We start from the raw sequence: 22,917 nt of genomic DNA, 5'->3' as shown, positions 1-22,917 counted from the left end.
GGGTTTTCTCTGTCTGCAGGTTGGCCGCGCCTGGTGTGGTTTGTGATTGATGGAAAGCATTTAATGAAGCCGCCTAAAGACTGGTACCCCCTTATTCGAGACGCCAGCGGTGACGTAGCTTATATCGAGGTGAGACTCTGAAATTCCCCACGAATTCTACCCACACCTGGCACAGTGCCCGCTCTGTCCTATCCTGCCACCTTCCTGCATGCGTTCTCGCTAATACTCCTCTTCCCCCTCTCTGATCCTGTGCCCTTGCTTCCCTGCTTCCGTGTCCTCACCCTCCTTGTCTGCCCGGCTCATCGCTAGTCCCACTCTGTGTCCCACCTCTCTCTGCAGTATAAGACCAGCAAGGAGGGCAGCACGATGGGCGTCACCGTGTCTCAGGCAGCCATGCTGGCGCACTGCCACGCCCTGACACAGGCATGCGGCTACTCGGAAGGTATGAGTGTGAGTGAGCGGGCCGGCGGCTCAGCGGAGTGTGCTGTGTGCAATTGAACCCTGTTTAGGGTGCGTTTTGCGAGGGGTACGGAAATGGAATTGCGTTAAATCTGCAATTCTTTGCGCTTTTTATTTTAAAAACCATTGAAGCACAAAGCGTATATGAGCAACAGACAGAATATGTAGTAAACCAGCTGTGCCCAGTTTAAGGGGTATGGGAATGTCTGAACCTTGTGACGTTTGTTACCCCAAGAAATACAGGGACATAAGCAGAGCGGTGTAATCTGAGCGAGAATGTATGCACGGGGAAGACAGCACAATTCAGGGATTATTCAACTATCTAACATTGTATGCTAAATAATCCAGTGCAGATCACCGGGAAGATACTTTCAAGTCTCTGAACTTCCCGGACTCTGATCCCTTAAACCTGAAGAAGTCAATGATTTTTTTCCATTCATTTAAAATGTATTTTTATTCCCCAAGCGGAAACGTTAACTAATGTTCTGGACTTCAAGCGTGACGCCGGTCTGTGGCACGGAGTGCTGACGGTGAGTGGTGTGAGTGGGTCGTGGGTCATGTGTCCATCATTCATTTTATTATGGGGTTCTAATGATACTATAGTGCAGCGGGGCTCAAGTCCAGTCCCCAAGCACCCCCAAACAGGTCAGATTTTCAGGATTTCCCTGCTTCAGCACAGTTGGCTCAATCAGAGGCTCAATCAAAGACTGAGCTTCTGATTGAGCCACCTGTGCTGAAGCTGGGATATCCTAAACCTGGGTGGGGTTCGGGGTGCCTTGAGGATTGGGGTTGAGTACCCCTGATATAGTGCACACAAAGCTCCTCGTATTGCTAGTCCCCTGTATTGTAACACTGGGGATGCAATAGAGGCAGTGTCCCCCTGTAACATTGCTTTGCACTGTGTGTGTGTATACAGACATGTTTTATAACGTGTATTTGTCCATACATGCTTACCCCGTGTGCTGTGCGTATCCATGTTATATACGCACCTCAGTGACCCTGGTGGCCATTTCTTCCTCCGCAGAGCGTTATGAACCGGATGCACGTGGTCAGTATCCCGTACGCTCTGATGAAGGTGAATCCTCTCTCCTGGATCCAGAAGGTCAGCGCCTACAAAGGTAAATTCCCAGGGTCCCGTGTTGGGTGCACCGGCGCTGTCCTGCTGCGTGTATCTGTATTGCAGTGCTAGTGCACCGGCGCTGTCCTGCTGCGTGTATATCTGTATTGCAGTGCTAGTGCACCGGTGCTGTCCTGCTGCGTGTATCTGTATTGCAGTGCTAGTGCACCGGCGCTGTCCTGCTGCGTGTATATCTGTATTGCAGTGCTAGTGCACCGGTGCTGTCCTGCTGCGTGTATATCTGTATTGCAGTGCTAGTGCACCGGCGCTGTCCTGCTGCGTGTATCTGTATTGCAGTGCTAGTGCACCGGCGCTGTCCTGCTGCGTGTATATCTGTATTGCAGTGCTAGTGCACCGGCGCTGTCCTGCTGCGTGTATATCTGTATTGCAGTGCTAGTGCACCGGCGCTGTCCTGCTGCGTGTCTCTGTATTGCAGTGCTAGTGCACCGGCGCTGTCCTGCTGCGTGTATCTGTATTGCAGTGCTAGTGCACCGGCGCTGTCCTGCTGCGTGTCTCTGTATTGCAGTGCTGGTGCACCGGCGCTGTCCTGCTGCGTGTATCTGTATTGCAGTGCTGGTGCACCGGTGCTGTCCTGCTGCGTGTATATCTGTATTGCAGTGCTAGTGCACCGGTGCTGTCCTGCTGCGTGTATATCTGTATTGCAGTGCTGGTGCACCGGCGTTGTCCTGCTGCGTGTATATCTGTATTGCAGTGCTAGTGCACCGGTGCTGTCCTGCTGCGTGTATATCTGTATTGCAGTGCTAGTGCACCGGCGCTGTCCTGCTGTGTATATCTGTATTGCAGTGCTGGTGCACCGGTGCTGTCCTGCTGCGTGTATATCTGTATTGCAGTGCTGGTGCACCGGCGTTGTCCTGCTGCGTGTATATCTGTATTGCAGTGCTAGTGCACCGGCGTTGTCCTGCTGCGTGTATATCTGTATTGCAGTGCTAGTGCACCGGTGCTGTCCTGCTGCGTATATCTGTATTGCAGTGCTAGTGCACCGGTGCTGTCCTGCTGCGTGTATATCTGTATTGCAGTGCTAGTGCACCGGTGCTGTCCTGCTGCGTGTATATCTGTATTGCAGTGCTGGTGCACCGGCGCTGTCCTGCTGTGTATATCTGTATTGCAGTGCTGGTGCACCGGTGCTGTCCTGCTGCGTGTATATCTGTATTGCAGTGCTAGTGCACCGGTGCTGTCCTGCTGCGTGTATATCTGTATTGCAGTGCTAGTGCACCGGTGCTGTCCTGCTGCGTGTATATCTGTATTGCAGTGCTGGTGCACCGGTGCTGTCCTGCTGCGTGTATATCTGTATTGCAGTGCTAGTGCACCGGCGCTGTCCTGCTGCGTGTCTCTGTATTGCAGTGCTGGTGCACCGGCGCTGTCCTGCAGCGTGTATCTGTATTGCAGTGCTAGTGCACCGGTGCTGTCCTGCTGCATGTATCTGTATTGCAGTGCTGGTGCACCGGCGCTGTCCTGCTGCGTGTATCTGTATTGCAGTGCTAGTGCACCGGTGCTGTCCTGCAGCGTGTATCTGTATTGCAGTGCTAGTGCACCGGCGCTGTCCTGCTGCGTGTATATCTGTATTGCAGTGCTAGTGCACCGGCGCTGTCCTGCTGCGTGTATATCTGTATTGCAGTGCTAGTGCACCGGTGCTGTCCTGCTGCGTGTATATCTGTATTGCAGTGCTAGTGCACCGGCGTTGTCCTGCTGCGTGTATATCTGTATTGCAGTGCTAGTGCACCGGTGCTGTCCTGCTGCGTGTATATCTGTATTGCAGTGCTGGTGCACCGGTGCTGTCCTGCTGCGTGTATATCTGTATTGCAGTGCTAGTGCACCGGCGTTGTCCTGCTGCGTGTATATCTGTATTGCAGTGCTAGTGCACCGGCGCTGTCCTGCTGCGTGTCTCTGTATTGCAGTGCTGGTGCACCGGTGCTGTCCTGCTGCGTGTATATCTGTATTGCAGTGCTAGTGCACCGGTGCTGTCCTGCTGCGTGTATATCTGTATTGCAGTGCTAGTGCACCGGCGCTGTCCTGCTGCGTGTATCTGTATTGCAGTGCTAGTGCACCGGCGCTGTCCTGCTGCGTGTATCTGTATTGCAGTGCTAGTGCACCGGCGCTGTCCTGCTGTGTATATCTGTATTGCAGTGCTAGTGCACCGGTGCTGTCCTGCTGCGTGTATATCTGTATTGCAGTGCTAGTGCACCGGCGCTGTCCTGCTGCGTGTATATCTGTATTGCAGTGCTAGTGCACCGGTGCTGTCCTGCTGCGTGTATATCTGTATTGCAGTGCTAGTGCACCGGCGTTGTCCTGCTGCGTGTATATCTGTATTGCAGTGCTAGTGCACCGGCGTTGTCCTGCTGCGTGTATATCTGTATTGCAGTGCTAGTGCACCGGTGCTGTCCTGCTGCGTGTATATCTGTATTGCAGTGCTAGTGCACCGGCGCTGTCCTGCTGTGTATATCTGTATTGCAGTGCTAGTGCACCGGCGTTGTCCTGCTGCGTGTATCTGTATTGCAGTGCTAGTGCACCGGCGCTGTCCTGCTGCGTGTATCTGTATTGCAGTGCTAGTGCACCGGCGCTGTCCTGCTGCGTGTATATCTGTATTGCAGTGCTGGTGCACCGGTGCTGTCCTGCTGCGTGTATATCTGTATTGCAGTGCTAGTGCACCGGCGTTGTCCTGCTGCGTGTATATCTGTATTGCAGTGCTAGTGCACCGGTGCTGTCCTGCTGCGTGTATATCTGTATTGCAGTGCTAGTGCACCGGTGCTGTCCTGCTGCGTGTATATCTGTATTGCAGTGCTGGTGCACCGGTGCTGTCCTGCTGCGTGTATATCTGTATTGCAGTGCTAGTGCACCGGCGCTGTCCTGCTGCGTGTCTCTGTATTGCAGTGCTGGTGCACCGGTGCTGTCCTGCTGCGTGTATCTGTATTGCAGTGCTAGTGCACCGGCGCTGTCCTGCTGTGTATATCTGTATTGCAGTGCTAGTGCACCGGTGCTGTCCTGCTGCGTGTATATCTGTATTGCAGTGCTAGTGCACCGGCGCTGTCCTGCTGTGTATATCTGTATTGCAGTGCTAGTGCACCGGTGCTGTCCTGCTGCGTGTATATCTGTATTGCAGTGCTAGTGCACCGGCGCTGTCCTGCTGCGTGTATCTGTATTGCAGTGCTAGTGCACCGGCGTTGTCCTGCTGCGTGTATATCTGTATTGCAGTGCTAGTGCACCGGCGTTGTCCTGCTGCGTGTATATCTGTATTGCAGTGCTAGTGCACCGGTGCTGTCCTGCTGCGTGTATATCTGTATTGCAGTGCTGGTGCACCGGTGCTGTCCTGCTGCGTGTGTATCTGTATTGCAGTGCTAGTGCACCGGTGCTGTCCTGCTGCGTGTATATCTGTATTGCAGTGCTAGTGCACCGGCGCTGTCCTGCTGCGTGTATATCTGTATTGCAGTGCTAGTGCACCGGTGCTGTCCTGCTGCGTGTATATCTGTATTGCAGTGCTAGTGCACCGGTGCTGTCCTGCTGCGTGTATATCTGTATTGCAGTGCTGGTGCACCGGCGCTGTCCTGCTGCGTGTATATCTGTATTGCAGTGCTAGTGCACCGGCGCTGTCCTGCTGCGTGTATATCTGTATTGCAGTGCTAGTGCACCGGCGCTGTCCTGCTGCGTGTCTCTGTATTGCAGTGCTAGTGCACCGGTGCTGTCCTGCTGCGTGTATATCTGTATTGCAGTGCTGGTGCTCCGGCGCTGTCCTGCTGTGTATATCTGTATTGCAGTGCTAGTGCACCGGCGCTGTCCTGCTGCGTGTATATCTGTATTGCAGTGCTAGTGCACCGGCGCTGTCCTGCTGTGTATATCTGTATTGCAGTGCTAGTGCACCGGTGCTGTCCTGCTGCGTGTATATCTGTATTGCAGTGCTAGTGCACCGGTGCTGTCCTGCTGCGTGTATATCTGTATTGCAGTGCTAGTGCACCGGTGCTGTCCTGCTGCGTGTATATCTGTATTGCAGTGCTAGTGCACCGGCGCTGTCCTGCTGCGTGTATCTGTATTGCAGTGCTAGTGCACCGGTGCTGTCCTGGCGTGTATATCTGTATTGCAGTGCTGGTGCACCGGTGCTGTCCTGGCGTGTATATCTGTATTGCAGTGCTAGTGCACCGGCGCTGTCCTGCGTGTCTCTGTATTGCAGTGCTGGTGCACCGGTGCTGTCCTGCTGCGTGTATATCTGTATTGCAGTGCTAGTGCACCGGCGCTGTCCTGCTGCGTGTATATCTGTATTGCAGTGCTAGTGCACCGGCGCTGTCCTGCGTGTATATCTGTATTGCAGTGCTAGTGCACCGGCGCTGTCCTGCTGCGTGTATATCTGTATTGCAGTGCTAGTGCTCCGGTGCTGTCCTGCTGCGTGTATATCTGTATTGCAGTGCTAGTGCTCCGGTGCTGTCCTGCTGCGTGTATATCTGTATTGCAGTGCTAGTGCACCGGCGCTGTCCTGCTGCGTATATCTGTATTGCAGTGCTAGTGCACCGGCGCTGTCCTGCTGCGTGTCTCTGTATTGCAGTGCTAGTGCTCCGGCGCTGTCCTGCTGCGTGTCTCTGTATTGCAGTGCTAGTGCACCGGCGCTGTCCTGCAGCGTGTCTCTGTATTGCAGTGCTAGTGCACCGGTGCTGTCCTGCTGCGTGTATCTGTATTGCAGTGCTATTGCACCGGCGCTGTCCTGCAGCGTATATCTGTATTGCAGTGCTAGTGCACCGGTGCTGTCCTGCTGCGTGTATCTGTATTGCAGTGCTATTGCACCGGCGCTGTCCTGCTGCGTGTATCTGTATTGCAGTGCTAGTCCGTATTGCAGTGCTGGTGCACCGGCGCTGTCCTGCTGCGTGTATCTGTATTGCAGTGCTAGTCCGTATTGCAGTGCTGGTGCACCGGCGCTGTCCTGCTGCGTGTATATCTGTATTGCAGTGCTGGTGCTCCGGCGCTGTCCTGCAGCGTGTCTCTGTATTGCAGTGCTAGTGCACCGGTGCTGTCCTGCTGCGTGTATATCTGTATTGCAGTGCTGGTGCACCGGCGCTGTCCTGCTGCGTGTATATCTGTATTGCAGTGCTAGTGCACCGGTGCTGTCCTGCTGCGTGTATATCTGTATTGCAGTGCTAGTGCTCCGGTGCTGTCCTGCTGCGTGTCTCTGTATTGCAGTGCTAGTGCACCGGCGCTGTCCTGCTGCGTGTCTCTGTATTGCAGTGCTAGTGCACCGGCGCTGTCCTGCTGCGTGTATATCTGTATTGCAGTGCTGGTGCTCCGGCGCTGTCCTGCTGCGTGTATATCTGTATTGCAGTGCTGGTGCTCCGGCGCTGTCCTGCTGCGTGTATCTGTATTGCAGTGCTAGTGCACCGGCGCTGTCCTGCTGCGTGTATCTGTATTGCAGTGCTAGTGCACCGGCGCTGTCCTGCCGCGTGTATCTGTATTGCAGTGCTGGTGCTCCGGCGCTGTCCTGCTGCGTGTCTCTGTATTGCAGTGCTGGTGCTCCGGCGCTGTCCTGCTGCGTGTGTATCTGTATTGCAGTGCTGGTGCTCCGGCGCTGTCCTGCTGCGTGTCTCTGTATTGCAGTGCTGGTGCACCGGCGCTGTCCTGCTGCGTGTATCTGTATTGCAGTGCTGGTGCTCCGCGCTATCCTGCTGCGTGTATCTGTATTGCAGTGCTGGTGCTCCGCGCTATCCTGCTGCGTGTATCTGTATTGCAGTGCTGGTGCTCCGGCGCTGTCCTGCTGCGTGTCTCTGTATTGCAGTGCTGGTGCTCCGGCGCTGTCCTGCTGCGTGTATCTGTATTGCAGTGCTGGTGCTCCGGCGCTGTCCTGCAGCGTGTCTCCGTATTGCAGTGCTGGTGCTCCGGCGCTGTCCTGCTGCGTGTATCTGTATTGCAGTGCTGGTGCTCCGGCGCTGTCCTGCAGCGTGTCTCTGTATTGCAGTGCTGGTGCTACGGCGCTGTCCTGCTGCGTGTCTCTGTATTGCAGTGCTGGTGCACCGGCGCTGTCCTGCAGCGTGTATCTGTATTGCAGTGCTGATGCTCCGGCGCTGTCCTGCTGCGTGTATCTGTATTGCAGTGCTGGTGCTCCGGCGCTGTCCTGCAGCGTGTATCTGTATTGCAGTGCTGGTGCTCCGGCGCTGTCCTGCTGCGTGTATCTGTATTGCAGTGCTGGTGCTCCGGCGCTGTCCTGCAGCGTGTCTCCGTATTGCAGTGCTGGTGCTCCGGCGCTGTCCTGCTGCGTGTATCTGTATTGCAGTGCTGGTGCTCCGGCGCTGTCCTGCAGCGTGTCTCTGTATTGCAGTGCTGGTGCTCCGGCGCTGTCCTGCTGCGTGTCTCTGTATTGCAGTGCTGGTGCACCGGCGCTGTCCTGCAGCGTGTATCTGTATTGCAGTGCTGATGCTCCGGCGCTGTCCTGCTGCGTGTATCTGTATTGCAGTGCTGATGCTCCGGCGCTGTCCTGCTGCGTGTATCTGTATTGCAGTGCTGGTGCTCCGGCGCTGTCCTGCTGCGTGTATCTGTATTGCAGTGCTGATGCTCCGGCGCTGTCCTGCTGCGTGTCTCTGTATTGCAGTGCTGTTGCTCCGGCGCTGTCCTGCTGCGTGTCTCTGTATTGCAGTGCTGTTGCTCCGGCGCTGTCCTGCTGCGTATATCTGTATTGCAGTGCTGATGCTCCGGCGCTGTCCTGCGTGTCTCTGTATTGCAGTGCTGTTGCTCCGGCGCTGTCCTGCTGCGTATATCTGTATTGCAGTGCTGGTGCACCGGCGCTGTCCTGCAGCGTGTATCTGTATTGCAGTGCTGATGCTCCGGCGCTGTCCTGCTGCGTGTATCTGTATTGCAGTGCTGGTGCTCCGGTGCTGTCCTGCTGCGTGTCTCTGTATTGCAGTGCTGGTGCTCCGGCGCTGTCCTGCTGCGTGTATCTGTATTGCAGTGCTGGTGCTCCGGCGCTGTCCTGCTGCGTGTCTCTGTATTGCAGTGCTGTTGCTCCGGCGCTGTCCTGCTGCGTGTCTCTGTATTGCAGTGCTGGTGCTCCGGCGCTGTCCTGCTGCGTGTATCTGTATTGCAGTGCTGTTGCTCCGGCGCTGTCCTGCTGCGTGTCTCTGTATTGCAGTGCTGGTGCTCCGGCGCTGTCCTGCTGCGTGTATCTGTATTGCAGTGCTAGTGCACCGGCGCTGTCCTGCTGCGTGTGTCCGTATTGCAGTGCTGGTGCTCCGGCGCTGTCCTGCTGCGTATATCTGTATTGCAGTGCTGGTGCTCCGGCGCTGTCCTGCTGCGTGTCTCTGTATTGCAGTGCTGGTGCTCCGGCGCTGTCCTGCTGCGTGTATCTGTATTGCAGTGCTGGTGCTCCGGCGCTGTCCTGCTGCGTGTCTCTGTATTGCAGTGCTGGTGCTCCGGCGCTGTCCTGCTGCGTGTCTCTGTATTGCAGTGCTGGTGCTCCGGCGCTGTCCTGCTGCGTGTATCTGTATTGCAGTGCTGGTGCTCCGGTGCTGTCCTGCTGCGTGTCTCTGTATTGCAGTGCTGGTGCTCCGGCGCTGTCCTGCTGCGTGTATCTGTATTGCAGTGCTGGTGCTCCGGCGCTGTCCTGCTGCGTGTCTCTGTATTGCAGTGCTGGTGCTCCGGCGCTGTCCTGCTGCGTGTCTCTGTATTGCAGTGCTGGTGCTCCGGCGCTGTCCTGCCGCGCGCGCTGATATCTGGTTTTCCCTCTGCAGCCCGTGTGGCCCTGGTGAAGTCCCGGGACATGCACTGGTCCCTCTTGGCACATCGAGACCAGCGGGATATAAGCTTGAGCTCCCTCCGGATGCTGGTTGTGGCAGACGGAGCTAACCCATGTAAGTGAGGGGAACATAGAACGTGTCCGCCTGGACATGTCACCTGCTCCCACCTAACCTCTGTGCGGGGCAATGTATATTCTTACCGTCCGAGCACAGAGAGGCTCTCGCTGGGATCCCCTGGCTGAGCGCACGGGAAGTGGACACGCTGGGTATAATGGGGTCTGTGTGCTCACAGGGTCAATCTCCTCCTGCGATGCCTTTCTCAACGTCTTCCAGTCCCGGGGCCTCCGGCCAGAGGTGATCTCTCCCTGCGCCAGCTCTTCGGAGGCGCTGACTGTGTCCATGCGCAGGTGAGTCCGGGGTCCCGAGAGGTGTGACCATCTCCTCGCCGGAACATTCCTGCAGTCATATAGTCGCCCTGCTAGCCACAAAGACCCGCAGTGCTGTGTGTATTTGTATATTCTGTGCAGTTGATGTTTCTTCCTCCTGCCTCCCCCATCTCTCGTTTTCAGGCCACCAGATCTGGGGGGAGTGCCTCCTGGGAAGGCGGTTCTGTCCATGAATGGGTTAAGTTATGGCGTGATCCGAGCGGACACGGAGGAAAAGCTATCTGTGCTGACTGTGCAGGACGTGGGACAGATCATGCCTGGAGGTAGGGAGGGTCCAACCACAGGGGTCGGGAGAGACCACGGTCTACTTGCCGCTCTAATAAGGCACTCCGAAATTGGGTTAACATGTTGCACTGAGTCCAAGATTAAGCAACGTCCGAGTGCCTTATTACTTGAACAGTGACTAGTTTAAAGCTGCACTCTTGAAGCCAACAAGGGGGAACAGGGAAAAGCAATTGGACGAGAGCCCTGTGAAGTTGGGGTCTGCCTCACCGCGTTGCTGCTCTGCACATTGTATTGTATGTCTTTATATAGCGCCATTAATGTACATAGCGCTTCACAGCAGTAATACATGTGTAATCAAATAATTAACAGCTAATATATAAATAACAGATCATGGGAATAAGTGCTTTACACATAAACGTAACATTAAGGAAGAGGAGTCCCTGCCCCGAGGAGCTTACAGTCTAATTGGTAGGTAGGGAGAATGTACAGAGACAGTAGGAGGGAGTTCTGGTAAGTGCGTCTGCAGGGGGCCAAGCTTTATGTATCATGTGTTCAGAATATCCACAGTGCTATTCATATGCTTCTTTAAGCAAGTGTGTATTAAGGTGGGTCTTAAAGGTGGATAGAGAGGGTGCTAGTCGGATATTGAGGGGAAGGGCATTCCAGAGGTGTGGGGCAGTCAGTGAAAAGGGTTTAAGGCGGGAGAGGGCTTTAGATACAAAGGGGCTAGAAAGAAGACATCCTTGAGAAGAACGCAAGAGTCTGGATGGTGCATAGCGAGAAATTAGGGCTGAGATGTAAGGAGGGGCAGAAGAGTGTAAAGCTTTAAAAGTGAGGTGGATAATGGAGTGCGAGATACGGGATTTGATCGGAAGCCAGGAGAGGGATTTCATGAGGGGAGATGCTGAGATGCATAGATTTATATGCTGCTCTGCACCCATGGCAGTGAAGGTGTTAACACACACACACGGGGCTATATGTGTTGCTCTGTGAGAGAAGATGACTGAGCCTGTGTCTGTGGCCCCCAGCCAGCGTGTGTGCAGTGAAGGTGGAGGGCACCCCGTACCTGTGTAAGACGGACGAGGTGGGGGAGCTGTGTGTAGCCTCCAGCTCCACGGGGACGGCGTTCCACGGACTTCAAGGGATTACCAAGAACATCTTCGAGGTATGTCGTGGGATTCCCAGACACGGGGTGGCAAATCGGGGAGTAGTTTTTGTTGGCCGCACACGTGCCTATGATGGGCAGGAGAGGAGTGGGTTAATTGTTGGAGTGAGATGACTTCATATCTCTTAGACTGTCCCAGTGACTGCGAGCGGAGATCCTGTTTCTGACCAGCCCTTCACCAGAACTGGACTACTGGGCTTTATCGGACCGGTGAGTACCCCAGAACATCCCGTTTCTTCCATCCCCTTTCCCCCCCCGTCTCTTCCTGGTGTCTGAAAGATTAAACCTGGCTGTTCTTCCAGGAGCGGTTGTTGTTCGTGGTCGGGAAGGTGGACGGGCAGATGGTGGTGAGCGGACGCAGACACAGCTCCGATGATGTGTTGGCGACAGCCCTGGCTGTAGAGCCCATGAAGTTTGTTTACAGAGGCAGGTGAGGGAACAAGGTAAAGAGGCAGGGAACAAGGCAAGAGTGCAAAGGGGCAGTGGGGCCCAAGGAGCGTCAGGATCTGGGGGGCTGGCGTAAGAGTAGGTGCAGAGCGCGTGTGGGCCAGAGATGCTCTGGCTTTGAAGGGGTGACTTTAGCTGCTGCTGACGCTCCGCTCACCCCGGCAGGATAGCCGTGTTTTCGGTTAGCGTGTTACATGATGAAAGGATCGTGCTGGTTGCAGAGCAGCGTCCAGACTCCTCTGAAGAGGACAGCTTCCAGTGGATGAGCAGAGTCTTGCAGGTATGCACACCCCACCCTGCCAGGCGTGTGCTGAGGGGGCTGGAGGACCAGGGAGCCCATTCCAATCACTGTGATCTTCTCTGACCAACTATCCTGAAGTCACTTATGGCAGAGGCCAGACCCCCATACTGTGCACCTCGTATACACCTGCTGTGTCACCCGACCTGCAAAATCAAACCGCCCCCCATGCCTCTTACCCCTCTCCTGTCTCTGCTTCCGCAGGCCATAGACAGCATTCACCAGGTGGGTGTGTACTGCCTGGCACTGGTACCCGCCAACACTCTGCCCAAGGCCCCTCTAGGGGGAATCCACATCTCTGAGACAAAGCAGCGCTTCATGGAGGGCTCCTTGCACCCCTGCAACGTCCTTATGTGTCCCCACACCTGTGTCACCAACTTGCCCAAGCCACGGCAGAAGCAGCCAGGTAAGCTCAGGAGGAGAACGTGGCCCTCACCCTTTCAAATGGTCTGGGGACGTGACCGCTCCCTATGGAAAATCACCGAGTCTGTCACATGAGAGACGTGCCCCTCGTGTGGTCACCTACTTCCCCTGTGTGTCCGTCACGCGATCTCATGTTCTGACGTGTCTCTCTCAGACGTGGGCCCGGCCTCCATGATCGTTGGGAATTTGGTGGCTGGAAAGCGGATCGCGCAGGCCTGCGGGAGGGACGTGTCGCAGCTCGAGGACAATGACCAGGCGCGAAAGGTAAAATAAGTGTGACCCTGTGGGGTCCTGGAATTGATGTGCGATACTGGTCCTGACCCGTTTAGTCGCTGTGGTCTCTTCTGGTCTGTATTGGGCACCTCTCACCTCTCCCATCTCTAACGTTCCCCCCTCCAGTTCCTGTACTTGGCGGATGTGTTACAGTGGAGAGCGCAGACCACCCCTGAGCACCCGCTCTTCCTGCTGCTCAACGCCAAGGTGAGGCACGCAGGTGTGCTGGGACGCTTTCATTCGGCCTCTCGCTCTGCTCTCTACGCTTCGAGACGTGCGCTGGTCGCTCTGCACGGTGATGACTGCTCTGCGTTCTGCGTATGGGGTGCTTTGTATCCTGCCGTCACTCCGCTTCAGGGGAGGACAACTCAAGTCGTCAAGGGCCACAAACAGGTCTGGTTTTAAGGATATTCCTGCTTCAAGATATCCTTAACACCTGACCTGTTGGTGGCTCTGTTCTGTACATTGACTTCTGCAGTCGTCTCGCTGCTCTGCGCTCTCTTCTCGCTGCTCTGCGCTCTCTTCTCGCTGCTCTGCGCTCTCTTCTCGCTGCTCTGCGCTCTCTTCTCGCTGCTCTGCGCTCTCTTCTCGCTGCTCTGCGCTCTCTTCTCGCTGCTCTGCGCTCTCTTCTCGCTGCTCTGCGCTCTCTTCTCGCTGCTCTGCGCTCTCTTCTCGCTGCTCTGCATTCCATCATCTTTGCTGTTCTCTGCATTGTGTTCCCTTCTCTCTGCAATCTTCTTTGCACGGTGTGCTCTGACCGTGGCTCTGCGCGCTTCCCTCCGCGCCCCCTCTCACTGCGGTGTGCTCTGTGCGCGCTTCCCTCCGCGCCCCCTCTCACTGCGGTGTGCTCTGTGCGCGCTTCCCTCTGCGCCCCCTCTCACTGCGATGTGCTCTGTGCGCGCTTCCCTCCGCGCCCCCTCTCACTGCGGTGTGCTCTGTGCGCGCTTCCCTCCGCGCCCCCTCTCACTGCGGTGTGCTCTGTGCGCGCTTCCCTCCGCGCCCCCTCTCACTGCGGTGTGCTCTGTGCGCGCTTCCCTCCGCGCCCCCTCTCACTGCGATGTGCTCTGTGCGCGCTTCCCTCCGCGCCCCTTCTCACTGCGGTGTGCTCTGTGCGCGCTTCCCTCCGCGCCCCCTCTCACTGCGGTGTGCTCTGTGCGCGCTTCCCTCCGCGCCCCCTCTCACTGCGGTGTGCTCTGTGCGCGCTTCCCTCCGCGCCCCCTCTCACTGCGGTGTGCTCTGTGCGCGCTTCCCTCCGCGCCCCCTCTCACTGCGGTGTGCTCTGTGCGCGCTTCCCTCCGCGCCCCCTCTCACTGCGGTGTGCTCTGTGCGCGCTTCCCTCCGCGCCCCCTCTCACTGCGGTGTGCTCTGTGCGCGCTTCCCTCCGCGCCCCCTCTCACTGCGGTGTGCTCTGTGCGCGCTTCCCTCCGCGCCCCCTCTCACTGCGGTGTGCTCTGTGCGCGCTTCCCTCCGCGCCCCCTCTCACTGCGGTGTGCTCTGTGCGCGCTTCCCTCTGCGCCCCCTCTCACTGCGGTGTGCTCTGTGCGCGCTTCCCTCTGCGCCCTTTCTCACTGCGGTGTGCTCTGTGCGCGCTTCCCTCCGCGCCCCCTCTCACTGCGGTGTGCTCTGTGCGCGCTTCCCTCCGCGCCCCCTCTCACTGCGATGTGCTCTGTGCGCGCTTCCCTCCGCGCCCCCTCTCACTGCGGTGTGCTCTGTGCGCGCTTCCCTCCGCGCCCCCTCTCACTGCGATGTGCTCTGTGCGCGCTTCCCTCCGCGCCCTCTCTCACTGCGGTGTGCTCTGTGCGCGCTTCCCTCTGCGCCCCCTCTCACTGCGGTGTGCTCTGTGCGCGCTTCCCTCCGCGCCCCCTCTCACTGCAGTGTGCTCTGTGCGCGCTTCCCTCCGCGCCTCCTCTCACTGCGGTGTGCTCTGTGCGCGCTTCCCTCCGCGCCCCCTCTCACTGCGGTGTGCTCTGTGTGTGCTCTGTGCGCGCTTCCCTCCGCGCCCCCTCTCACTGCGGTGTGCTCTGTGCGCGCTTCCCTCCGCGCCCCCTCTCACTGCGGTGTGCTCTGTGCGCGCTTCCCTCCGCGCCTCCTCTCACTGCGGTGTGCTCTGTGCGCGCTTCCCTCCGCGCCCCCTCTCACTGCGGTGTGCTCTGTGTGTGCTCTGTGCGCGCTTCCCTCCGCGCCCCCTCTCACTGCGGTGTGCTCTGTGCGCGCTTCCCTCCGCGCCCCCTCTCACTGCGGTGTGCTCTGTGCGCGCTTCCCTCTGCGCCCCTTCTCACTGCGGTGTGCTCTGTGCGCGCTTCCCTCTGCGCCCCCTCTCACTGCGGTGTGCTCTGTGCGCGCTTCCCTCTGCGCCCCCTCTCACTGCGGTGTGCTCTGTGCGCGCTTCCCTCTGCGCCCCCTCTCACTGCGGTGTGCTCTGTGCGCGCTTCCCTCTGCGCCCCCTCTCACTGCGGTGTGCTCTGTGCGCACTTCCCTCTGCGCCCCCTCTCACTGCGGTGTGCTCTGTGTGTGCTCTGTGCGCGCTTCCCTCCGCGCCCCCTCTCACTGCGGTGTGCTCTGTGCGCGCTTCCCTCCGCGCCCCCTCTCACTGCGGTGTGCTCTGTGCGCGCTTCCCTCCGCGCCCCCTCTCACTGCGGTGTGCTCTGTGCGCGCTTCCCTCCGCGCCCCCTCTCACTGCGGTGTGCTCTGTGCGCGCTTCCCTCCGCGCCCCCTCTCACTGCGGTGTGCTCTGTGCGCGCTTCCCTCCGCGCCCCCTCTCACTGCGGTGTGCTCTGTGTGCTCTGTGCGCGCTTCCCTCCGCGCCCCCTCTCACTGCGGTGTGCTCTGTGCGCGCTTCCCTCCGCGCCCCCTCTCACTGCGGTGTGCTCTGTGCGCGCTTCCCTCCGCGCCCCCTCTCACTGCGGTGTGCTCTGTGCGCGCTTCCCTCCGCGCCCCCTCTCACTGCGGTGTGCTCTGTGCGCGCTTCCCTCCGCGCCCCCTCTCACTGCGGTGTGCTCTGTGCGCGCTTCCCTCCGCGCCCCCTCTCACTGCGGTGTGCTCTGTGTGCTCTGTGCGCGCTTCCCTCCGCGCCCCCTCTCACTGCGGTGTGCTCTGTGCGCTCTTCCCTCCGCGCCCCCTCTCACTGCGGTGTGCTCTGTGCGCTCTTCCCTCCGCGCCCCCTCTCACTGCGGTGTGCTCTGTGCGCGCTTCCCTCCGCGCCCCCTCTCACTGCGGTATGCTCTGTGCGCGCTTCCCTCTGCGCCCCTTCTCACTGCGGTGTGCTCTGTGCGCGCTTCCCTCTGCGCCCCCTCTCACTGCGATGTGCTCTGTGCGCGCTTCCCTCCGCGCCCCCTCTCACTGCGGTGTGCTCTGTGCGCGCTTCCCTCCGCGCCCCCTCTCACTGCGGTGTGCTCTGTGCGCGCTTCCCTCCGCGCCCCCTCTCACTGCGGTGTGCTCTGTGTGTGCTCTGTGCGCGCTTCCCTCCGCGCCCCCTCTCACTGCGGTGTGCTCTGTGTGTGCTCTGTGCGCGCTTCCCTCCGCGCCCCCTCTCACTGCGGTGTGCGCTGTGCGCGCTTCCCTCCGCGCCCCCTCTCACTGCGGTGTGCTCTGCAGGGCACAGTCTCCAGCTCGGCGTCCTGTTTGCAGCTGCACAAGCGAGCAGAGCGTGTGGCAGCCGGATTGGTGGAGAAAGCTCGCCTGGGCGTCGGGGACCATGTGGCCCTGGTGTATCCCCCAGGTGAGGAACATGGGGGCATCCTGTCAGTGCGCCAAGGCCCAGATCCAGAAACGGGTGCTAAGTTTGAGCGTGTTTCACATGATTCCCTTCATATGAATAGGAGTAAAGGCGTGCTAAGGCTTGGCACCGTATTGTGTTGTGCTGCACGTAGCAGCTGCTCTGTGCGCATCGCTCAATGTGTTTATCTGTTTCCCAGGAATTGACTTGATTGCTACATTTTACGGCTGTCTTTATGCTGGTTGTATCCCCATCACCGTGCGCCCCCCTCACCCGCAGAACCTCACTACCACCCTGCCCACCGTCAAGATGATTGTAGAGGTGCCAGTCTATTCCGTGTATGCTTTCTTACGTGTGTGTGTGTGCGCGCCACCCCGTTCTTGGCAGTTAATCATGGGTTAAATGATCTGTGTGGACCATGCCCTTCCCAGTAGTTGGTGGGTAAGGGGAGGGAAGTTATGTCCATCTATAGAAACGGTTCAAACCCTTTTTTTCCAGTTGGTTCTTTAAGTTCCGTTAAATCCGGGATTTACCGGAGGGTGACGTTCTCGAAGCTGACGTTATTATTTTTCTTTGTGGAACGCATTGTTAAACTTGACTCACACACACTCACACACACTCACACACACTCACACACACTCACACACACTCACACACACTCACACTCTCACACACACTCTTTGCTCACAGCCCTGTGCTGTAAGAACCTTTTTTTTGCTTCTAAAAAGTGGTGTGTGTGTGTGTGCGTGTGCTTTGTGTATTTCTCCCTGTCCGAGTTTGTTCACTGGTGCTGCGTGTCCGTGTCCCTCCCGTGTGCAGGTCAGCAAGTCCTCCTGTATTCTCACCACACAAGCAATAATGCGGCTGCTCAAGTCCAAAGAAGCTGCTGCGGCCGTGGACATCAAAACGTGGCCAACCATTCTGGACGCAGGTGAGGAAATTTGGGGATATTTAATATGCTTTGACCGTCCGTCATGTAACCCCGAGATTGCTGCGGGCTTTCAGTAATGATCGCAGTCATTCGGGAGGAGCGGTGATTAACCCTTGTCAGGCTGAAATACATTTTCACTTGATCCACTTTGTGAATAAACGATATCAAGTCTCAGACTATTCACTCTTGTATCACAAGCGACCTACACAAAGTGTAGTGACTATTTCACTTATGGAACAATCTCACTGGGGATCCGTGTGTGTGTGACATTCTGCAGTCGGATCCGGTCACTGTAAGCGTGTGCAGTTTCGTGGAGTTCCGTGTAACCTCCTTGTCTCCCTGCAGAGGACATGCCCAAGAAGAAGGTGACGAGCATGTTCCGGCCACCTTCACCAGACACCCTGGCGTATTTGGATTTCAGCGTGTCCACCACAGGGATATTAGCCGGAGTGAAGGTACGTTGACGGCCTGGATATATCACCCACATGTAGGATAGGGATGGCGGATAGTGAAGTCCCCTCGGTGTGTGGGTGATCTGTGTGATAAAACCAGGGTATTCTAATACCACACAATATTATGCACAGAAGGGTATTATCCCGAGAAGTGTCACCGTGCCCCGTCCCCTCTCCTCCAGATGTCTCACCCTCTCTTGTCCCCTCTCCTCCAGATGTCTCACCCCCTCTTGTCCCCTCTCCTCCAGATGTCTCACGCAGCCACCAGTGCCTTATGTCGCTCCATAAAGCTGCAGTGTGAGCTGTACCCCTCTCGTCAGATCGCCATCTGCTTGGATCCATACTGTGGCTTGGGCTTTGCCCTCTGGTGCCTCTGCAGGTAATGTATCCACCTTCTCTGCTTCCAGCCTCTCTCGCAGGGAGTCTTCACCTCACGTGCGAACGTGTCTCTTCTCTCCGCAGCGTGTATTCCGGACACCAGTCCATCCTGGTGCCGCCCTTAGAGCTGGAGACTAATGCATCTCTGTGGCTGAGCGCTGTCAGTCAGTACAAAGTGCGCGTCACCTTCTGCTCCTACTCTGTCATGGAAATGTGCACCAGAGGCCTGGGCACACAGACCAGTGCCCTGCGGGTGAGGAGCTCTTCCCTCCATGTGGGCATCTGAAACCATGTCACTCTTCTGCCTCCCACCCTCTGATTCTTTCTCTCTGTCTCTCTCTCTCCTCCTCCTCCTCCTTCTTACTGGATCCGTTTCCCCTGCCCTAGGCGCGAGGTGTGAACCTCTCCTGCGTGAGAACGTGCATGGTGGTGGCAGAGGAGCGGCCTCGTATCCCTCTCACTCAGTCCTTTTCCAAGTTGTTCAAGGATATGGGATTGTCTACCAGAGCTGTGAGCACCACGTTCGGCTGCCGTGTCAACGTGGCCATCTGTTTACAGGTGAGCGTGGGCTGCAGCTCATGCGGTGCTCTCCTTTCCGCCTGCTAGGTGTGTGGTGTCCCAATTGGTCAGATTGGCGTCGCTCTGGAGCGGGTCCATTTTCTGTTATATCTCCATTCCTTCTCTCGCTCTCCTCTTTGGCCTCTCTCTCTCTCACTTCTCTTTGTGGTTCCTCTTTCAGCCCAACAGACTGGGCAAGCTTGCTGACCAGGTATGGTGTCTGCATGTGTGTGCCCTGACATGCTACCAGACCCGTGCTTTGCTCTGGGCTGGGCAGTGCTAGGAAGGTGTGTGAGCGCAGGAGTATCAGCGTATGGCTGGGTTGTAGTTCAGGCTTCCACACACTGTGTTTGTAGCAAGGTTGTGTGCTTTGCTCGTCACCTGCATGCCAGCTCCCTGCTCATTATGTGGGCACCTTGTCGCAGCAGTTTGTGAGAAGTAACTGTTTGATTCCTTTTTCTCAGGGCACAGCAGGCCCCGACCCGACCACTGTGTATGTAGACATGCGAGCCCTGCGGCACGATAGGTAAAAAACCCAGACCCTCCTGCTTTCTCTGCTCCCCCTTTTGTACCTTTCATCCTCTGAGCGTCTGTCTGTCTTGCAGGGTGCGTTTGGTGGAGAGAGGGTCCCCGCACAGTCTGCCACTGATGGAGTCTGGAAAGGTAACTTCCGTCTGTTAGTCGCAGGGTGTCAGTGGGAGCTCCTAGCTGGGTCTGTGCAGACTTAACCTGGATGTATTCAGGCTGAGTCTGTAAATGAAATCAGGGCATGTGGAGGCCGGGGGAAGGGGGGTGTTTGAGGTGACTGGAGGAGCTGACCCATCCCTAGTTGAGCCGAGATCTCTGCTTCTGTCCCTGCAGATTCTCCCAGGTGTAAAAGTGATCATCGCGCACACAGAGACCAAAGGGCCACTCGGGGACTCTCACCTGGGGGAGGTGAGTATATGTGAGCACGACCGGACCCCAATAACCAGTGCTGCACCCCCAGGCTCCCGTCAGTTATAGGTTTTCCCTGCAGTGATGTTGCAGATGGATGTATTTCAGACATCGTACTAGGAATCCTGTGGCACAGGGAAGAAGCTTCCAATGCCACCTCCTGTAACGTCTTAATCAGCAGGTTGTTCTCAGACGCAGAATTCTGCCCTTACACGCTAAAGTTGTCTGAGGAGGTTCAGCATGTCTCTGTGATGTAGTATGTGTCAGGGAAAGAATGCTGTGAGTACTACAGACTATAGCAGGGGGTTCCCCATCCTCCTTTCTCCCTCTCATTCCTGCACCTTGTCTTTTCCAGATTTGGGTGAGCAGCCCCCATAACGCCAACGGTTATTACACGGTGTATGGGGAGGAGACGCTGCACGCTGACCACTTCAACGCGCGGCTGAGCTTCGGGGACACGCACACCGTGTGGTCACGCACGGGGTACCTCGGCTTCCTCCGCAGAACAGAGCTGACGGACGCCTGCGGAGGTGGGTGGGAGAGTAAAGAGGGGTGGGGGCGATGTGCGCTGTGAGTATAGGGGAGGTGGGCTGCAGTAGGCAGGGGGGCAAGTTTAATATGTTGGACACCATGATCGAAGCTGGCACAGGGCACACTGAGCACTGCTCCCCCGCGGGAGGATAGACGAGAGGCCCCAGAGTTTTTAACCCTTTCTTTTTCAGAGAGACACGATGCTCTGTATGTGGTGGGTTCCCTAGATGAGACTTTGGAGTTAAGGGGCATGAGGTACCATCCCATCGACATAGAAACCTCTGTGATTCGCTCCCACAAGAACATCGCTGAGTGGTGAGTGCCGGGGGGAGGGGGGAGGGGGCCGCAGCACGTTAGCGGGAGGAGGGGGATAAGTGTGTGGAGAAGGGCACCGAGCCAGCACAGAACATATCCTGCAGACAGCAGTTATCCGTGTCCCTTCCTTCCGCTAATTGGGGATTATGGGGTGAGATCTGCTTATTTGCTCAATTTCACGGCTCTACAACACTGTATTGTGTATGACACAGTGGCGCCTCTCACAGGGGTATCTCCTAGCGCAGCCCGAGAGGTAACATGCCTTTGGTGGTCTGCCTGTGGCAGGCGAGTACCTTGCATCAGATTATGCAGCATTTGAGGCTTCACGTTGCATCCTTTCCCCCTCAGCGCCGTCTTCACGTGGACAAACCTGTTGGTGGTCGTGCTAGAGCTGGACGGGCCAGAGCAGGAGGCGCTTGACCTGGTGGCACTGGTGACCAACGTGGTCCTGGAGGAGCACTACCTGGTGGTGGGCGTGGTGGTCATCGTGGACCCCGGCGTCATCCCCATCAACTCCCGCGGGGAGAAGCAGCGCATGCACCTTCGCGACGGCTTCCTGGCTGACCAGCTCGATCCCATCTACGTGGCATACAACATGTGATCCGCGGCGCCGAGCGTCCGCCTCATCCACTGAACGCCTCACGCGGATAAAGGAGTGAGGGAGCCGATGTCCGGAAGGAGCCCGTCTTACTACTTACAACCAGCAGTCTGTGTCCTGAACACAAGTGGCCGGAGCACGTGGTGTTGGTTCGTCTTCCTTGCCCGTTGGTTATGATTGCAGAGCGCCGCCCCTGATTTGGGGCACATGCAGCAGCGGTGCCATTGCCCGTCTTGCAGGGGGTCTCCTTGCTACACATGCAGGGAAAGACCCTCTTGTTCTTGCCAAGTATCTGGAAGATCGCCCCCATGTCTCGGATCAGAATACACCCGAAATGGTGAACTTATACCTCTTACTATGACACTGGATGTAGCATTTCCTTCCCCACCAGGAGGGTGCGTCTCTCCCTCGCGCCGCCGACGCAACACAGCTGCTGCGCTCCTTTTTTATCACTCGCCCTTTAGTATGTTATGTCCGTGGCTCCTGTCTTGTCGCCCCTGTGAAACTCAAACTCTTGCAATAATGTGAATCTCCAGTGTCCCCGAGGGGGGGCGGATGGATCTGAGCACATAGTTATTTTTATATGGAAGGGAGGGGGTATGTCCCCCCCCTCTCTGAGCCAAGTGGGACTAAAACTTCTCCAAAGTGTGACTGTTCACCAGCCTTGAGTGGGCTGCTGCTGCTGCTTCCCCTCTCTGCAGGTAGCTGAATGTAATTCTGTACAGAACTTGTGTAATTTATTAAGTGCATCGGTTTAAAGGACATTCCTGCTGGTTCTGAGGCAGAGGGAAAAGGGCGCCTTCCATTTTAACAATGTTTTTATAGCAAAAGTATGAAAATACAAGAAAGCATTGGGAGCTCTGGAGGCCGACCAAGTTACATTGTGAAGTTACAAAAAAAAAAAAAAAAAAAGCACATTAAACATTTTAAAACTATTTCCCGACGTGACGCGTCTGTGTTTGGAGGGAGGTCTCCGCTTGCTGCGGAAAGCAGAGCATTGTATGTGTCTCCTGTAACAGGGAAATGCAGTGTTTATTCCCCACAATTGGCTTAACCCGGATATACATCATTAAGGAAGCGTGCTCTCCAGTTTAAGTGGGAGCTTTCAAGATTGGTGCAGGGTGAAGTAAGTAAAAAGGAGCTGGGCTTAGTGTATGTATGGTATGTATGTCTTTATTTATATAGCGCCATTAATGTACATAGCGCTTCACAGTAGTAATACACGTGACAATCATAAATAACAAATAACAGGTCATGGGAATTAGTGCTTCAGACATAAAAGTAACATTTCGGAAGAGGAGTCCCTGCCCCGAGGAGCTTACAATCTAATTGGTAGATAGAACATACAGAGACAGTAGGAGGGAGTTCTGGTAAGTGCGTCTGCAGGGGGCCAAGCTTTATGTATCATGTGTATAGTATTAGCCACGGTGCTACTCATATGCTTCTTTAAGCAAGTGTGTTTTAAGGTGAGTCTTAAAGGTGGATAGAGAGGGTGCTAGTCGGGTGTTGAGGGGAAGGGCATTCCAGAGGTGTGGGGCAGTGAGTGAGAAAGGTTTAAGGCGGGAGAGGGCTTTAGGTACAAAGGGGGTAGAGAGAAGACATCCTTGAGAAGAACGCACGAGTATCGTAAAGAGATTTAGGAGCTTGGTATTCTTAAACATAACCTGAATCCCAGGAACATTGTTTCGTCTCCTCCCAACCACCGGCGAGAACATGCGCACTTACTGCAGCGTCTCTGTTGCTGGATCGAGTGTCATGATGAGAGAGGGCAGCACGGTTTGGTTTCAGGTTGCCCAAATGCAACTGGCCTCTGCCTGCTCCCCCTCGCTGTCTCTTAGGCTGCGGTCGCCTCCTCTCCACATGGGAAATGCCTTCAGCTCCGTTTCCAGCAAAAGAGGCAAACCTGTGCCCTACAGCATGGGTGGGCAACTT

At 56.5% G+C, this 22,917-nt stretch overlaps 1 protein-coding gene across 7 annotated transcripts in view; it reads left to right on the top strand.

Annotated features, from left to right (window-relative positions):
* Window positions 1–21,915, top strand: part of DIP2A (disco interacting protein 2 homolog A) — a 45,091-nt gene extending 23,176 nt beyond the window's left edge. For 5 of the 7 annotated variants that reach the window (XM_075607386.1, XM_075607383.1, XM_075607382.1 and 2 more), the window contains 28 exons: window positions 20–129; window positions 340–442; window positions 925–989; window positions 1,484–1,577; window positions 9,289–9,408; window positions 9,587–9,701; window positions 9,864–10,003; window positions 10,994–11,130; window positions 11,260–11,340; window positions 11,433–11,560; window positions 11,743–11,857; window positions 12,080–12,281; window positions 12,453–12,562; window positions 12,698–12,778; window positions 16,166–16,289; window positions 16,486–16,607; window positions 17,106–17,217; window positions 17,563–17,672; window positions 17,918–18,048; window positions 18,132–18,300; window positions 18,435–18,605; window positions 18,787–18,816; window positions 19,070–19,131; window positions 19,211–19,268; window positions 19,467–19,541; window positions 19,897–20,071; window positions 20,264–20,387; window positions 20,736–21,915. In XM_075607386.1, the coding sequence (XP_075463501.1) occupies window positions 20–129; window positions 340–442; window positions 925–989; window positions 1,484–1,577; window positions 9,289–9,408; window positions 9,587–9,701; window positions 9,864–10,003; window positions 10,994–11,130; window positions 11,260–11,340; window positions 11,433–11,560; window positions 11,743–11,857; window positions 12,080–12,281; window positions 12,453–12,562; window positions 12,698–12,778; window positions 16,166–16,289; window positions 16,486–16,607; window positions 17,106–17,217; window positions 17,563–17,672; window positions 17,918–18,048; window positions 18,132–18,300; window positions 18,435–18,605; window positions 18,787–18,816; window positions 19,070–19,131; window positions 19,211–19,268; window positions 19,467–19,541; window positions 19,897–20,071; window positions 20,264–20,387; window positions 20,736–20,988 (3,317 nt within the window). In that variant the 3' untranslated portion in view covers window positions 20,989–21,915. Of the gene's footprint in view, window positions 1–19; window positions 130–339; window positions 443–924; window positions 990–1,483; window positions 1,578–9,288; window positions 9,409–9,586; window positions 9,702–9,863; window positions 10,004–10,993; window positions 11,131–11,259; window positions 11,341–11,432; window positions 11,574–11,742; window positions 11,858–12,079; window positions 12,282–12,452; window positions 12,563–12,697; window positions 12,779–16,165; window positions 16,290–16,485; window positions 16,608–17,105; window positions 17,218–17,562; window positions 17,673–17,917; window positions 18,049–18,131; window positions 18,301–18,434; window positions 18,606–18,786; window positions 18,817–19,069; window positions 19,132–19,210; window positions 19,269–19,466; window positions 19,542–19,896; window positions 20,072–20,263; window positions 20,388–20,735 lie in introns of those variants that run through there. The other 2 variants (XM_075607381.1, XM_075607387.1) reach the window with 2 other exon arrangements.
* Window positions 21,916–22,917: the final 1,002 nt, after the last annotated feature.

This window comes from Ascaphus truei, chromosome 7 (genome assembly GCF_040206685.1).
Source record: "Ascaphus truei isolate aAscTru1 chromosome 7, aAscTru1.hap1, whole genome shotgun sequence".
NCBI classification, from domain to species: Eukaryota; Metazoa; Chordata; class Amphibia; order Anura; family Ascaphidae; genus Ascaphus; species Ascaphus truei.
This window is presented reverse-complemented; position numbering and strand designations above follow the sequence as displayed.